This window comes from Papio anubis, chromosome 1, assembly GCF_008728515.1.
Source record: "Papio anubis isolate 15944 chromosome 1, Panubis1.0, whole genome shotgun sequence".
NCBI lineage: Eukaryota > Metazoa > Chordata > Mammalia > Primates > Cercopithecidae > Papio > Papio anubis.
The window spans coordinates 29212004-29229075 of NC_044976.1; the positions used below are offsets into that span (position 1 = coordinate 29212004).

General features: G+C 56.3%; 2 protein-coding genes across 2 annotated transcripts; both read right to left on the reverse strand.

Annotated features, from left to right (window-relative positions):
• Window positions 1-325: 325 nt before the first annotated feature.
• Window positions 326-3609, reverse strand: LOC108586076. Its single transcript, XM_017959011.2, has one exon. It carries the CDS (start codon window positions 3458-3460, stop codon window positions 2549-2551), a length of 912 nt encoding a protein of 303 aa, XP_017814500.2. The 5' UTR covers window positions 3461-3609; the 3' UTR covers window positions 326-2548.
• On the reverse strand, window positions 326-11080 carry SDC3 (syndecan 3). The gene is made up of 4 exons (XM_009203364.4): window positions 9446-11080; window positions 7385-7998; window positions 5136-5427; window positions 326-4216 (listed from the first exon to the last, which is right to left on the reverse strand). Exons 1-4 carry the CDS (start codon window positions 9762-9764, stop codon window positions 4050-4052), a joined length of 1392 nt encoding a protein of 463 aa, XP_009201628.2. The 5' UTR covers window positions 9765-11080; the 3' UTR covers window positions 326-4049.
• Between the last annotated feature and the right edge of the window lie 5992 nt (window positions 11081-17072).

Genomic DNA, 17072 nt, shown 5'->3' on the forward strand with positions numbered 1-17072 from the left:
TGGTATCCTGTGGCCCCAAAATTTCCTCTGTGGCCTAAAGCCAGAGTTTTTCCCCTGGGGGTGAACCACAGGCCCCTCTCACCACTGCTTGGCCCCTCCCAACCACAGCCCCCACCCCAGCCTCACCGCAGCGGCTCCGTGGTTTCCTGGACACTCTCAACCAACAGCAGCTTTGACCATAATGGTTCCCACGAGGGGCTGTTAGTCAATTTTCCCTGCTTGGTTCTCAATTTCTTTGATGGGGGAAGATGGCTGGGGCCCAGGATGCAGCCATGGGCTGCCCTCCCCAAATAACCGTATTTATCTCATACTCTGGACACAGCACAACATTTCAGCTTAATTTTATTTCCTCTTATAAATGGGCACAGCACGGGAAGTGTTAAAAAACAAAAAACAAAAACCAAAAAAAACAAAAACAAAAACAAAACCAGTTCCTTCACAAGGCTGGAACAGGTGAGTACCCGCAGCGGGGCAGGCGCCTTGGTCTCTTTTTTCCACTGTCTTTTTCCTTATTTAAGGTTTTGGCCATGAACTCAGGACAGGTACAGTTAATAAACAGGTTACAGGGGAGAGAAGGGGCAGGGAAGGCCTGGGGGAGGGAACGGCAGACTCCCACCCACCCCCGGCCAGTTCTGTACAGGAGAAAGGACTCACCAGAGGGAGGGACACTGTCTTCAGGGGGCTCTCTGGAGCCACGCCGCCTACGAAAAATATTTACATGCATTTGCCACGCTGAGGCCAGGGTCACTGTGGTGCCAGGCAGGCACCTGGGGGATGCTGGGGCCATCGGCTCTCAGATGGCAACTCCCGGGGCCCAGTCTCGATGCCTCTGAAAATCTGTACAGTTTGTGGGCTTCTATTTACAGGCAAGAGGCCTGGGGAGGCAAGTCCAGGGTTGTAGTTGTTGGGAGAAGAAATCCAGAGAACCCAGGAGGCAGCTACTCCTGCCCTGCGAGGCAGAGGGTCTGCTCCCTGCGTCCAAGGGCCCCCACCTGGAGGCCTGACAGGCAGCTTTGCCAACCCTAGAGGGGTTTGGTCCACACACCCTAAGCCCTGCCCAGCCCTGGTTGCCACCCACACACCTCCAGCAATCAAGGGGATCAGCCTTTCAGGCAAGGCCCCATCTGGCCTCCTAGAGACAAGGCCTGGGCTCTCCACGTCCTGGCCTGCCTCGTGCTCTGGCAGCCAAGGCCCCAAAGGCTCTCAAGCCACACAAGCTTCCTCTCATTTGGAACTCACTGTGCTTCCAGCAAATGCCAAAGCCCCTCAGAACACCCCATCACAGGCAGGGGTAGGGGTACATGAGGGCCCTGCCTCGGCATTGCACCTTGGAGAACCCTAGCTAGTCCTCACTGAACTCTCTCGTACTGCCTTGCCCTGGTCAGGCTGGCCAGGGCAGATTTGGGCTGGTCAGACTCTTCGACCTCACGAGGATAAAGCCTGGACATCTGCCTTGGGTCCAGGGCTCCATGAACAAGGCCCCTGGCCTCTTCTCTCCAAATGCTAAGGACACAGAGAAGAGAAGCCAGTGCCAGGAGCCCAAGCCGCAAATCAGAAGCCAACCCCTGGGATGTGAGGAGCCAGGTCTGCTGGGGCCACCCCCACCATGGGCTCCAGCCCTACAGAGAACCTACACCAACTGGTGGGTCTCCCACCCAAGGTCCGGCGCCTTCTGGGGCTGGTGGCCCAAGCCCTTTTCTCCTCTATCCTCCCTGGTTTCTCAGCCTTGGCCTGCCCAGGCCGTCTCACCAGAGCTGTGGTCTCCAAGACAGCAGCACCCCAGGGAGCAGGGTAGGGAGGCTGAGCCTTGTGGTCTCTGGCCCCAGGACCCAGCCCTTCTGCTCCAAAAATGACTGAGGCCAACCCACCCCCTCCAGATATTGGGGGCCCCCCATGCCCACTCTTCTAAGGCGGGGTCTACCTGGCTTCCTCACAAGCCTCTGGGCCCTGTGAAGGAGGGTTTTGGGACTGGAAGATGGAGCCCAGCCTGGAAAAGACAGGCTGTGGGACAGCCCCCGGAACCTCACCCTCACTGCCTACACACTGCTACCCCTCATCCTGCAGAAATCTGCTGCCAGGGCATCTTGCAAAGGGCCCTGAAATAAAACCTGCCTTCCTGACTTGAATCTGGGCTGTGGGTGAGGGGTGGGAGTGAGTGCCAGCCAGTCACAACTCACACCACATCCCTTTGGCTCCAAGAGGCCCCCTGCCAAGCATGCCCTCCCCCGAAGATCTGTGACCCCACATTTAAAATACCGATGGAAATAGCCCTACTTGCTAGGTAACAAAGGAAGTAACCCCTCCCCCACTATCACCTGGTCTCATCCCTCAAACCCTGACCTCAGGGCCTGAGGGATTTGCAGGGGCTGCTTCCAGCCATGGCCCCTGAAGCTGCAGCCAGAACTGTCTGGCCAAATAGGTGAGGGGGTGCCCACAGGGAGGGCCTCTGGGCAGGTGGGCTGAGGTTGGCCTGGCCAGGCAGAGGGCAGAGGGTGCGGAGGGCCCGCCCTCACAGGCACTTTGGAGACTTGTGTCCTGGGAGGCAGAGTCAGCCCCCTAGCTCAGAGCAGGAAGGGGACACAGGGAGAGAAAGGAGCCCAACCACATGCCCCCTCCCTGCCCTGGGCCTTCTGTCCTGGGAGACCCAAGACCCCCCAACAACCTGGGGCCAAATTTCCTTCCTCAGCCTTAGAGGAGCCCCCAGGCTGCCAGCCAGTGGGGGTCTGGCCCCAAACCTCCCCCTTTGCCAACTGCAGTGGGGAGGAAGAAGGTAGGAGTGAGGCCAGGCCCACCTGTGTGCAATGCCCTGAAAGGGCTGTGGCCCCACACTTTTTCCAAGAAAGGCAAGGGCCTGCCTGTTTCCCTCCAGCATTGAGAGCAGGTCATGTGGAGTGAGACTGTGCATCCACATGGAATTGTGTCTGACACTGGCTGGGGTTGGTGGCTGCATGGTTGGTGTGGGCACCATGGCATGGAACTGAGTATGACGGGGCAACTTAGGGGGACCCAATATGGGCTGATTGTTCCGGCTCGATTCCACCCTCCCCAGTGAGCCTGAAAGCTGGAGACAATGTGTGTGGTGCCAGAGGGTGGGTGTACTGGGGGTAGGAGGAGGCCACACTGTCACTATCATGTGACCATGACTAGTGACTTGCATTGCAGTGACTGGGGGTATGTAAGTGATGCATGAGGATAAACATTCTTGGAAGGATGTGTGTGTTCTGTGATATGTCTTGATTGGCTGGGCAGTCAGGATTGCGTATGGTTTTGTCATTGCATGCTTTTGTCTTGTGTGTGACTGCATGAAAATATGTGTGACAGTGTGGGCAATGGTGTCTGTGCAGAGTCCCCTCATAGGAGGGACATCAGAGCAGCCCCTCCTCACCAGTGGCTGCCCCAGCACCCTCAGGAAGCTGTTTCTTGGAGGAAGATGCAGAAAGAAATGAAGTCTGGGGTACATGTGTACTTGGCAGGCAAGAGGAGAGATTCAACAACCCCAGAGAGACCAGGACAAAACAGGCTGGTGACAAGGGATACCCTCTCACCCAGGCAGAGAGAGGCCCTGGGATAGGAGCAAGAGGTTGCAGTGAGTGTCTAGATGATTTCAAGGGCTGTGTTTACCAAATGTTTGTCCTGGAAATCAGTCTGAGTGCCTCTCTGCCCCAAAAAGGAGATCTCAGTGAGCCCTGTGGGTGCCAAGTTGGGGCTCAGGCCTATCTCAAGCCCCACCCTTTCTTCCACCACCAGCCAATCAGGAGCTTTCTTCCTCTCATCCATCTGACATGAGGTCCTGAAGCCCCAGACTGGTGGCAGGGATGAGGGGAACAAGAGATGAGCTCATAAGGGCACAGTCTGGGGCAGATGGCAGTAGCCCCTCTTCCTCGGGGAAGATCTGTGTGAGGCTGGCAGCCTGGGCAGACCTTGGGAGGGAGGGCAGAGAAGAACTGGGGCCAGGTTCCAGGCCCAGTCCCAGGCTTGGGCTGGTGAGGCCAGGCTGGGGACTGGACGGCAGGGTGGTGTTGAGGCTGCAGGGAGGCACTGTGGCTCCACTAGGCATAGAACTCCTCCTGCTTGTCAGGCTTCTGGTATGTGACGCTCGCCTGCTTGGGTTCCTCCAGCGTGTAGCTGCCCTCATCCTTTTTCTTCATGCGATAGATGAGCAGTGTGACCAAGAAGGCGGCAAAGAGGGCGCCCACCACCCCGCCCACAATCACAGCTGTGGAGGAAGAGGGCAGAGGTCAAGGCCCAGAGGCCGGGTACAACCAGGGCAAAGGGTCCTCAGGGGTGGGGGCCAGGGTATGGAGTGGGCTGGGAGTCCTGGATCTGAGTTGGAGTGAAGATGGAGACAATACTACTACTACCAGCACTGGGTACCACTATAGGCCTTCACTGGCTGCATTCTAATTGCCCAACACACTAACTCACTGAAGCCTCACACCAGCCCTATGAGGGAGGGGTTATCTGAGGGCTTCATCAAATTTAAAATGCCATCAGTCATAAGATGCCCCAGTATTTTATAACTGCTAGGAAAGAAAAAACTCTGCTAACTAAATATGACATACCCCAATTACAGAAGAGTTAACATGTGAACAGATGTACCTCTTAGAATTGATTAAGGGCAAAATGACTATCCCCATTCTACCCATGAAGAGAAGGAAGGTTGGAGAGGTGAAGTACCTTGCCTTGAGTGCAAAGCCAGAATTTGAACCAGGAGTCCAGAGACTCCCTAGATGCAGCCAGGGCAGGTCCACAGGGACTGGGGTCAAAAATTGGGGAAGGTCAAGCTGAAGGATGGGTCAGAGGTTAGCATCTAGGAAGTGAGGTCCCAGGGGGTCAGCCAGTGTGGCCCAGGAAAGCAGGGATCAAAGTCAGAGTCCACGGAGGGGTCAGAGGGCACTGAGGAAAGACCTAGAGATGGACATGAAGTCAGGGTTGGATATTGGGAAGGAGAAAGGTTGGGAGGAGCCAGAAGGCAGGTCCTGGGGGGTTGAGTTCTCAGGTTTCCTTCCTATCTGGCTCCTAGGAAACCACGCCCTGATCTTCTTTCTGGGTTCCTAGAGGCAAACTGAGGCCCAGCCAGGTGCCTCACTCTGGGATCCTCCCAGGCTCCCCTTGGCCCAGACCCCAATCCTCACCTACGAGCACCTCCTTCCGCTCCAGGATACTCTTCTGAGGCAGCTGAGCAGCTGAGCTGCCCGAGTCGATGGCATTGTCCAGGAGGCCAGGGCCCGGGCGGGCACCCTTGGGCAGTGTCCCAGGTGGAGATGATGGCTTGGCCGCAGCCCCTCCCACAGCTACCACCTCATTGGCTGTGTCTGGTTGTGTGGTCTCTTCTTCTGGCAGCTCAAAGTCTCCGCTGGGCCCCCCACTCACCGGCACCTCTGGCTCATCCCGGATTGTGGTCAGGAAGGTCTCTGGAGTTGGGGTCTGCAGAGAGGGTGGCATGAGCCCAGGACAACCACACATGCATGCATAACCCCCCACCACCATCCTACTGCCCTGGGGGGGCTAACACTTCGCACTCCCTACACACCAGGCGCTGTGCTACTCACTATCCCCACGAAGGAGTGTAATAATGTCCCCAGTTTACACAGCAGGAAGTCAGCTCAGAGCGTAAATGACCTGCCCAAGGACACACAACTAGTAAGTGGGGGACAGAACTAAAATCCAGATCTATCTGCCTCCAGAGTCTGTGTTTCTAACCACTACCACACTGCCTCTGTTCTTGCTCTGGCCACATCCTGTCCCCATCATGTCCCCTCCAGCAGTCTTAGTAACAATTCTCGGGGGATTTCTGTCGAGATGTTTGGGAACTGCTGGGTGCAGCTGCTATGGATGTGGGCCTGGTCCGGGTCCATGCCTAAGGCAGGGGAGCATCCTGTAGCCTGGAGGCCAGTCCAAGAGCAAAACCTGCAGAGCATGATGGCCTCAGGGGCAGGTGTCCTGGAAACCAGCTCAGTGACTGACAATCTCTAGGACTCCCACCACTCAGAGGCAGGATCAGAGCCGGGAATCATGAAACCAAAGTGGGGGCCGTGGGAGCCATTTGGAGCAGGGATGTCGCTACTTCAAAGGTGGGCATGGAAAGGCAAGCCTGGTGTCCAGGCTGAAGAGAGGCTGCAGCAGTGCCCCAGTGTACACAGTGTGCACAGTGGCTCCTCCAGCAACCTGGGCTCTGTGCACCTTCTCCTGAGTTCCGTACCCTGTCATTGTTTCCCCTTCCAGCTGTGTGAAAGGGAAAACACCAGGCTGCCCCAGCTGCTTGAGGCGAGGGAAGGGCCTGCACCCTGCTGCAGCTGGCTGGGGAATCGGAGGGACAGACACTGGCCCCAAGGCAGCTCCACGGCCCAAGGGCCCTCCTCAGTGAGGCCAGCTGCAGAGGGCTCTGGCACCCAGTCCATGTTCCCACCTCTCCATCTTACTCAGTGCACACAGCAGGGACCAGACCACCTCTCTCATGTCTTTAGGATTCATCCATCCCTGGCATTCCTGACATCTTCATCCTCTTCCCGTCAATTCCCCTGCCCCATCCAGAATATCCCAAATGCACACACATGCAGCCCTAGCCCTGTGAGACTGCCCGGCTCTGGCGCCAACTGCCTGGGTTCAAATCCTGACTGCCACTGCTGGCTGCAGAGCCTTGGGAAGTGGCTTCACCTCCCTGTGCGCCAGCAGTTGCTCGTCTGTAAGGTGAGATGACCACAGTGTTGCCCGTGGGGTGGGCATGAGGGCTGGGGCTAACACAGGTAAAGTGCTGAGCACTGAGCCACACCCAGGCAGCCCTCCACAAGGCAAGTGATGCATTCTCATACAGCCGGCTCTTAACCACCCTCAGACCCATGGTATTAACAACCGTGATGAGGACAGCAGCTGAGAACCTACTGGCTGCACCATCACCAGGCGCTGTTCTAAGCACTGTGGATGTCAGGAGACTTCATGCTCACAATGAAATGATACACATTCTATTGTTTTCTCCTTTCCGTAGATGAGGAATAGGAGGTATAGAAAGGATCAGGGACTGGCCTGAGGCCCCATGACGAGGAAGTGGCAGCGGAAGGATTCTGATCCAGCTACCAGACTGCCGAGTTAATGCTCTCAACCGAAACACTCCGCCTGGCCTGCCTTGTCACCAATGCACATTTTCACCCAATTCCTTCCCCACCAATGGCCCATCCCATTAGGATCCAACCACCCCAGCCCTCGTTTTCTGTCCCTCTTCCCTCCCCATCTGATCTCTGTCCCTTGGTCCTGCCCCTTGCCCCCACTTTGTCTGGCTCATCTCTATAGCCTCCTGGTCCTCAGTCCTGTCCAGCTCCATCCTCCTCATCCCTCCCCTGACCCACCCTCCTCTGCCCTCCTCCCTGTCCCTTCTCAACACCCTCACCTGAGCCACCTCTGTGGGTCCAGGGGCAGTGGTCCCCAGGGGCAGGGTGCTCCTCTCAGGGATGTCAGGCTCCTGGGTGGTGGCCGGCCTGGGAAGGGCTCTTGGCCGGGAGGTAGCTGTGCTGACCAGCCTGGGTGTTGGGGCCTCAGTGTCCAAGACAGCTGCCGTGGTAGGGGGTGAGGGCGCCTCAGGGGTAGTGGCCCGTGCCGTGGCTACCGTGGTCAGTGGAAGAGGCAGAAGCCTCCGTACGCCGGTGGTCCTTACAACAGCAGTGGTGGCCGTAAAAGGGGGTGCTGCAGGGGTGCTGGGGGCGGCGGTGGCCACTGTGGCAGGCACTGTGGCCACAGTCGGGGCCCCCGTTGTTGTGGCAGCAGTGGTAGCCGTGGTAGTGGAGATGGTGGTGGCTCTCTGGCTGGGCTCTTCCGGGACTTCTGTCACCACCAGGGGGCTGGTGGCTGGCTCTGGGGTGGGGCGCTCAGAGGGGAGCTCTTCAAATGGTGTGCCCACAGGCTGGATGTTCGTGGTGGGCAGCACCGCAGGGGTGGTGGACACCGCCAGGGCCACATCTGGGCTGAAGCGCATGGCTGTCTCAATGCCCGACTCCTGCTCGAAGTCTGAGGGGGTGGGGGAGAGGGAGAGAGCTAGGGAGCTGGGTGGTTGTGAGGGGCATGAGGATCCCAGGTAAGCAATGGCCGTCAAGATTAGGTCTCCCAACCCCCTCTCTTTGCCCCATTTTCCCAGAAAAGATGAGAGAAAGGAGGAAGGCACAGCCTGGCCAGAGGTGGCCAGTTGCTGATGTTCCCCAACTTCTCTCTGCCAAGTCAAAAATTCTGGGGGCCGCCTCTCCCAGGAAGCCTTCCATGACTATTCCTGCCCACCCGACCTACAGCTTCTATGAGGTTTAAACCAGGCAGCAGCAACTGAGGCGCTTCTGGTTGCAAAACTTGCTGGGGCTTGCAGGGGAACACAGGAGTGGCATTCTGGGAAGAGTCAGACCCCAAAGGCACCCCTACCACACGGTCAAGGCAGGGGTGGTACACTAAGGGCTTCCCCCCAGAGGCACAGGCAGAGAGTAAGAGGGAGAAGAAGCCCTTGCAGCAGGGGAACAGCTTGAGCAACCTGGTTGATGCAAAGCCGGGACAGTGAAGGAACTTGGGAGGAAATGCGACAGGCGAAGCGGGAGGGAGAAGCCACAGCCAGCTCCTGGGCTCGGAACCAGGCAGGAGGGAGGGGAGCCAGGGAGCTTTGCGAGTAGAGATGTGACCCAACAGAAATAGGTTTTACAAAGAATAATTTGAAAGGGGCTCAAAGGACTGGGCTAAGGAGGGGAGACCAGAGGCAAGGGCTGTGGGGAGCCAATTCTGTGGCGTGCAGACCCCGTACCATCTCCTCAGATGCCAGCCCAGGCCCTCACTGGGCCCAGTCTCAGCCACCGTCTTTTTGCTACTGTTTTGAGAGCTCCTCCTCTGTGCCAGACCCCAACTTCCTACCCCAAACCCTCCTAGAGGCACCGAGAGGAAGGCGTATTTCTCACCATCCGCAGGTGAGAACACAGGGACTCAGGGAGGGGGAGCACCGAGGGGCACACAGTTGCTATGTGGCAGAGTGGGGCTCCCAGCGTCCTTCTCTCCCGAGACTCTGCTAGACCCACCTGGCCTGGCTCCCCTTCCCCAGGGCGGAGCCAAACCAGGCACCACTTGAAGCACCTGCCCTGTCTCGTCACAGCCCTAACCCCACCACTGGCCACAGCTTATTGGACCTGATGGGACCACCCAAACCAAGCAAGGTCTGCAGAGAGAGCCACATAGCACACACAGAGATGCAGACGGGGGGCCCTGGAGAGCTGGGCATCCTGGGCTCTGAGGTCCTCCCAGGCCTGGTTCCGTCCCCAGGAGGGTGTTCTGCCCTTCTTGTTCTGGGGATCCTGCCCAAGAACTTGTCTGACCCATACAGTAAACGCCCCCTGCCTCACTGAAGCAAGCCCCCATGGGCTGTGCAGAGAAGGGGCTGGATACAGACTGGTCACTGCCACCAGGCAGGGGTAGGGAAGGGGGTACTTACAGCCCGAGCCCGACCCTGAGTAGAGGTCATCCAGTTCATCATCGGGAAAGGAGTCATCGTCCCCAGAGCCCTCCAGGTCCACGGGCCTCTCAAAGTTCTCGCTGCGCCAGCGCTGGGCCTGGGGAAGGTAGAGGCGGACACAGGGCTCGGCACCTGAGACTCGCAGCTGGGTGTGCCCAGAAGGGCAACAGGTGCCCTTGTGGGCCGAGTGACATCCACATGGGTGACAGAGATCTTGTGTGCACCCGGAAGGAAAGTGCGTGCGTGTGAATAATTCACAGGGCAGGGGTGGGGCGGGGCAGGTCGCCTGGGGCCCCATCCCAGAAGGCTTTCAGTGTCTGGCTGATGACTTTCTCTTAGAAACTGGTCATTTTTCATCTTGACTGCACATCTGAATATTGTGAAAACTAAATTCAGTGGTTCAGTAAGTCTGAGGTGGTCTCTGAGCAGCTGCAATGTTGGACTGGCTGTGGGGAGCCCTGGGGTGTGTGTGAGCAGGGGAGGGCTAGACTGGCCCTGCATTTGGGGCCCAGCCTCTCACCCCCTGCCACTGATGGGCCCCCTTCTGGAGTTGATACAAAGCCAGAGTGAGGATCTCAGTCCTGTCTTCATATCCCCAGCCTCAACCACCTGCTCCAGAGCCCTGCCCAGCCCAGCCAGGGCAGGGAGCCAGGAGGTGCCCCTCACCAAATGCACACACACACACAGTCTCAAAGTAATGAATTAATCAGTATTTACTTTCTACCAGTGAGTCATGGAGTGGAACAATTAGTGTAATTGCTCCCGTGACGAATTGCTGGGTCTTCCTCCTTTTTAGACATTCCAGGAGCTCAGAGCAGTAAAGGCCCAACTTTTCCCCAGCTCCCCTCTGCCCAGAAAGACAAACACCCACGGTGGAGGAGCTAGAGCTCCCCATACCACTTCCCTCCACAACCGGAACCAGCCAACCCAGAGTCCCTGCTCCCTCCAGCTCTCTGGCAAGCAGCCTGAAGTCACACAGAAGAATGGGGACTGAGCAGGGACCCAGGCTCTGGCTCCTGCCCCTGCCCAGGGCTGTCTTCACTGTCTTTCTATCCTTCCCAGCAGGCTGGGCAGTGGCTTGGAGGCCTTTAGCTGGGAGGAGGGATACTAAGAGGTCTATGGTCCCTGGAAGCCCCCAACTGAGGTAAATATGGGTATCAAAACAAAGGAGTCCCCAAAATTCCTCAGTGACCAGTGACACTTAGCCCCTAAACTCCTGCTTCAAGAAAAGCCTGTACAAATCCAAAGACCTACCCCCAAGCCACTTAGACCCTTGAAATGACACACCCCAGAGACACAGCACATGCACAGACACACACTGACACATGCTCACCTAAAAGCAGCTACATAGGGCTCGGCGTGTCAGCACGCCTGTGGGTACAAACAGCCACTAGTATGGGGCAGGAGGAGCTGGGCCTGCCGTGCAGCTCTGAGCTCAGAGACAAGCATCGAGCCTCCTGGAAACCCATCAGCCTCCACTCAGGTAGCACTCACCTAGATACTATTCATCCCCAGCTCAGTAGCCATCGACATGACAACCGTTACCATGACGACCATCTTCTCCATGCTAAGGACCAGGAGCTGCAGCTCCCCACAGGGATGGGGGGGTGCAGGAGAGGGAGAGATCACAGGGGAATGGAGAGGATGACAGGGAGCGGGGAGGTGGAGACAGAGACGGGGACAGAGAGGCGAGGACAGAGGGAGGCCAGGGGGCAGAGGGGCAGAGACGGGGAGGGTGGGCTGGGGCATACGAGAGAGAGGGAGAGAAGGCAAGGATGGGAGGCAGAGGGGGAGAACTCACACATCCTAATTTAGCCTCATGCTGATGAGGCAAGGCTGGGGAAGGGGCCACCTCAGTAATTTTCCAAACCTGCTTCCAAGAGCACATTCTTTCCGAACAGCAAGCACTCCCAAGGCGGGATGGCAGGGGGAGGAATGGCCTGGTCACCCCTGAGCCCACCTGGGATGCTCAACAGGAACTTAATGCAAGGACACCTGGGACCTGCAGGCATGGGCGCTGGGACTCAGTGAGGCCTTCGCAGGAACGCTACAGAGGGGGTGCTGGTAGCTGCAACTCCCAGAGGGGACAGAGGAACGAGGGGTGGGGAACGGAGCCTGAGAGGCAGCAGGGAAAACCTTAAGAGTCACAGAATGCCTGAGGAGGAGGGTGACAAGCAGCCTTTGACCCCCAAACGACCTCTGCATTTGCATAATCCATCATAATGAGCATAACTATCCATGCCATTCCCTTAAAGGAGAACTGAATCCAAAAGCCCCAGGACGCTGCCAGCTGCTCCTTGACCCTCACTGTGCCCCCTCCAGGTAAACAGAACCCCCCCACGCCTGATAGGAAGCCTCCACACCCCCAACACACACGCGCACTCGCAGAAACACACACACACAAAACAGCCCAACATCCTCATGCGTGTACATTCTCATGCATGTACTATGCACCCCAACGGACACACACACACACACACAATTAAGTGCAATGTCTGCCCACCCCAATCTGTATACTCACCACAGCCTATAGGCAATATAGCCCAGCCCACACCAGCACACACTCACCCATCTACTTCACCCCTAGCTGCATATACACCTGCCCTAGGGTACTCACAGCCACACACACACTCCTCTCCTCACCACATACCCCACAGATGCCCCCGACAAGCCTCAGCACATTCTCCTGACCCCACGCACCACACTCACCTCACCAAGGCCCACAACATGGAGCCACTGCCACGGCCACGCATGTTCCCTAAACACACATCGCTCCTAGACATCACCTCCGGCAGGTGCATCCTCTGACTCAGACATGAACCTCAAAACTCGGATACAACCTTTCCTCTCGGCTGCACCCCCCACACACAGCGAGCATGCCCGGCAGAAACATGGAACCTGCTGCTTCCGGCCACCACCAATCTCGGGAAGGGACACCCAGCGGAGGCTCCCTGAGCAGCCCATGAAGGCCTGAGCATCGGGTCCCAGGGGAGCCGCTGAACATTCCCAGGGCACTCTAGAGACCTCTGCCTGCTGCTGCCCAGGGCCTGCCCCAGGTCAGGTGCTGGGAGCACGTTACTTATGCGGCCTCCTTTAACCACCACAACCGCCCAGGGTTTTATCATCCCTATTGCACAGATGCAGGAACTGATGCAGAGGTTAGAATTCAGGCATGAGGTCTCTGTCTCTGAAACCCTTGTCCTGGACATTCCTGGGCCACCCCCAGACCCATTGCTCGTCCAGGGCTGAATTCATACATCTGTGCCCCGCAGCTGCCCCTCACCCCCTGCATGATATCAACTCAGCAACACCCACAGCCATCCACGCCCACTAAACATCCACACCCACGCACCAGCACACAATGGTGATGAGACTATGCAGCTCACAGCATTGCAGGAGAAGGGGCTGACCACAGGACCCAACACGCCGAGCGCTCCCAACACCCTGCTCCACACGCGTGCAGCCTACTTGTCCCTCACTGAACCCGCCCCAGCAGACATACACCCACCTCACATGCCATTAACAGACCCACAACACCTGCATCCGAGTTCCCTCCCCTCACACATGCGCTCAAACACGCACTTTCCTTCCGGGTACACACAAGTGCACACACACATAGGGATGAAACGTGGCACCCTTCCTAATGGACTGACGCCCCCCGCCTTCCATTTTTCCTCACAGTCCCCTAGTCATCACACCCTCCTGAACTCACCCACAGCCTCACTCCACAGAGGCACCTCAGGCTCCCAACCCAGAAGGGACCAGGACCAGCAGTGACCCACGGGCCCCCTCACTCCACATCTACTCCCACCGATCCTCTCCTAGAGTTTTAGAGCAGCAGCTGGGGAGGCTCCCCTGGGCCAGCGGCAAGGAGGTGTCACCTCCCAGGTTGCCCGGCCCCCTCCCTCCCAAGAACACCCCGTCAGGGCTGTGATGGGTGAGGGTCCAAATGAGCTGGATATCAGCTAAGTCTCCTCACTTCCAAGGCTACCTCTGCCCTCCCTCTCATCACTCACTCTGAGTGCAGGGGACACGTTCAGGAAGGCCAGTGCGTCCCTCCCACTCCATCCTCCCTTAGAGCCCACTCCAGAGTTTGGGGTCCCTTGTGCCCAGCCCCCACACCACCATGAGCCTTCCTAGAGAAACAGGTCAGCACAGAGGCGAAGCATAATGAACCAGCTCCTCTTTACTACGCGGTTGGCTGTCAGGCAAGCCATTTAATCTCGGCACCTCAGTTTTCTCGACTGTAAAATGGAGATGATGATAAGACTATGCAGCTCGTAGCGTTGCTGTGGGAAAGGGCTGAGCACAGGACTGAACACCAAGTGAAAAATGAATAAATCAATGTAGCCACGATTACTGTTAGCTTACGTTAAAATTTCTATTATTATTTCCAAGTCTTTACCTCATGTAAGCCTCAACCTCCTCATGAGGGAAGCCGAATTGGGATGACTACACGCAGGCAGATGAGACAATTAATGCCCAGAGAGGTTAAGTGGCACTGCCAAGGCCACACAGCAGGGGAGAGTGCAGAGAGAAACAAGAAGAGAGAGGTTGGATGAGGGGGGGAGAAAGGGCAAGTTACAGAAACAGATACAAGCACACAAATTAGGTCAGCAGGCTGGGGGCCAGGAGCCCGGCACCCCTGTGCAGCACTAATCATGTTGCAAAAAGACAAGAATAAAATCGAGTGTAATTAGTTCTGCCCAAGCTTCCTTCCCCTAATTAGCCAGACTCAGGCCTCACTTTCCTGGTGACCAGAGGCGACATGAGCAAGGGTTGGGGGCCCAGCTTTAGGTTCTGACAGTCTTGGATTCAAATTCAGCTCTGCCTATTTGCTGGGTGACTTTGGACATGTTACTTAACCTCTCTGAGCCTGTTTGGTTAAATGAGGCCAATAATGATACTTCATAAAGCAGTTGTGAGAATCAAGTAAAATCATGCATGCACACAGTCGGAGCCGCATAAGGCTTTGTCTGTATTCCTACGGCCTACATTTCCCACCTCAGGCTGCAACTTCAAGGATACACTGGGCCTGAGGGATCACTGAGTTCAATTTTCCCCTCTTACCGATGTGGAAACTGAGGCACAGAGAGGGGAAAGCCTTGCTTATCACACTTGCTGAGAAGAAAGGAAGGGCAGGGTTAGTCTGCCATGAAGCATTCAGAGAGGTAAAGTGATTTGCCCAAAGACACACAGCGACGATGTAACGACTAGCTCCTTGGGGCAGGGAGGGAGAGCGTCTCAGCATGGCCCTGCAGGCTCCGTCCCCAAAAATCCCTCAGTCCTGTGAGAACTCAGTGCCCCTCACGCTCACCAGATCCACCCTGGAGACCCAGAGCATCACCGTAGGAATGTGGGCTGGGGCCAGGCTCCGGGCAGCAAGACAGCCAAGGGGGCTGCACAATGGGGAGCCTGGACCAGGAGGGGGACGTCTCAGTCCCCACCCCCACCAAGCCGCAGCTGCCCTGGCCAGGAAGCCAGCAGCCCCACACCCACTCGTGGCTGGAGATGAGGGGTATGAGGACTGCACCCGCTAGGGAAGGGGCCACAGAGCCCAAGTCCCAGAGAGCAGAGGCCTGGGGAGGAGGGGAATGCGGAGAGCAGAGAAGGCCAAGCTGAACACCACAGACCCCCCTAGAAAAATCCACCAAGCCCAGAAACACACCCTCCCACTTGCCCCAACTCTCACACACTCAAGCCTCTCACCAACCAAACCTATTCCCACACCCCACTCCCATCTACAAAGGCATCTCAGAGGGCAGGAAATGCTCCCTTTGGGCCCGTCCCATCCCAGTCAACTCCCCTGCAAAGACATCATGGCAGCAGAGCCCTCCCTACCCCAAGCCTGCATCTCCCCGTCACCTCCAGTCTGCCCTCCACCCAGTCCTGTGTTCCCACCATCCCCCCAGGATCCCCTTTTTCCCACTGGGGCAATTGCCCCCACCCACGTCCCCACCCCAGCCCCAACAGGAGAGCAGGTAGCAGCCCTGGCTCAGGCGCCCACAGCCTCCAAGACCGTGGGCAAATCCTCTTTCCCCTTCTCTGCCTTTCCTTTGCCCCATTTGCAAAATGGAAAACCAAGCATGGTGGTTTAAGGGCCTTTCTGATTCTGACACTCTGAACTCCCAAAACTTCGGTCCTTAGGTCGAGGATATCCAGCACAATGTTATTTACGAGAGGGAAAAAACAGAAATAACCCACATATCCAGCAACAGGGGACGAGTGAAATAAATGAGGGCACAGGCCGGGCGTGGTGGCTCATGCCTGTAATCCCAGCACTTTAGGAAGCCAAGGCAGGTGGATCACGAGGTCAGGAGATCGAGACCATCCTGGCTAACACAGTGAAGCCCCATCTCTACTAAAAATACAAAAAACTAGCCGGGCGAGGTGGCGGGCGCCTGTAGTCCCAGCTACTGGGGAGGCTGAGGCAGGAGAATGGCGTAAACCCGGGAGGCGGAGCTTGCAATGAGCCAAGATCACGCCATTGCACTCCAGCCTGGGCGACAGAGCGAGACTCCATCTCAAAATAAATAAATAAATAAATAAATAAATAAAAGAAAATGAGAGCACAACCGTAACATGGACTATTATGCAGCTATCAACAACTGAGTACTCACAAATCTACACTGTCTGATTAGGTTATTAAAAAACACAAATGCATCATAGAAGGCTTTTTTTTTTTTTTTTTTTTTACTTGTTTCAAGGAATATTGAAGAATGTGGGAAAATGTACATATTGATCATCAGAAGACAAGACAGGATAGCTGTTGATAGGAATCTGCAGATGGCTCTCTCTATTCCTCTGTGACTTTGGGCAGATATTTAACTCTCTCAGGCTGCTTTAACTGGTAAAAAAAAAGATAAGAATGCCCACCTCGTGGGGTTTACAGAAGGACGCTGGGCATGTTCACACATTAACAAATGGCTCAGTAAATGCCAGCTATTAATATGAGTATCATCATTATGTTTAAAAAATAGGTTACAAAAATATGTAGAACTTGATCCTGTTTTAATGAACTCACTACCAAAGTGAATTTCTAAATGCTGCATTATAACTAAAGGCTCCCAGAGGCTCTCTCTGGGTGGTGGGATTACAGGCAGCTTTAATTTCTTCTCAGGACCTTTCTGTATTTTCCACAATTTCAACGATAAACCCATAGCACTTTTGTTACTAGAGAGAGCACATTCTCCCTGAGTCTCCGTCCCTGGCGTTCTCTGGTCTGTGAAACTTCCGGGTCCCCTGGTTCTGCTGAGACCCCATTGAGACTGTCCGTGAGCAACCTTACGAGGAAACTGAAAAGGCGGGTGGAAAGGAAATGAACACAAAAGCCTCTGAGGGAGCTGGCAGGGCCCAGCGGCCCGACCGAGCCTCACCACAGGCGGGCTGGCTTGGCAGGACCTGGCTCCCTCCCCTGGCATCAGCCTGTCTGGCGGCCACCTTGGCCTGTGGTGCCCAGACACCCACCCGCCTGCCTTCTCCCATCAGCCCCATTCCTGGCTCAGCTGGCCTGGCCAGTCTCCATCAAGGTGCAGACTGACTGCCCTACAGCAGCCCACTCTGTCCCCTGTGCCTAGACAGAAGCTGACAATGCAACCCTGGGAAA

What these genes read in the sequence shown, in the direction of transcription:
- LOC108586076 (XM_017959011.2), bottom strand. Translation starts at nt 3,460, where the DNA reads ATGTACCCCAGACTTCATTTCTTTCTGCATCTTCCTCCAAGAAACAGC.
- SDC3 (XM_009203364.4), bottom strand. Translation starts at nt 9,764, where the DNA reads ATGGGGCCCCAGGCGACCTGCCCCGCCCCACCCCTGCCCTGTGAATTA. An exon ending in GACCCACAGAGGTGGCTCAG is followed by an intron (nt 5,428 to 7,384) that starts GTGAGGGTGTTG and finishes CCCTCTCTGCAG; the next exon opens with ACCCCAACTCCAGAGACCTT. An exon ending in GCGGAAGGAGGTGCTCGTAG is followed by an intron (nt 4,217 to 5,135) that starts GTGAGGATTGGG and finishes CTTCCTCCACAG; the next exon opens with CTGTGATTGTGGGCGGGGTG.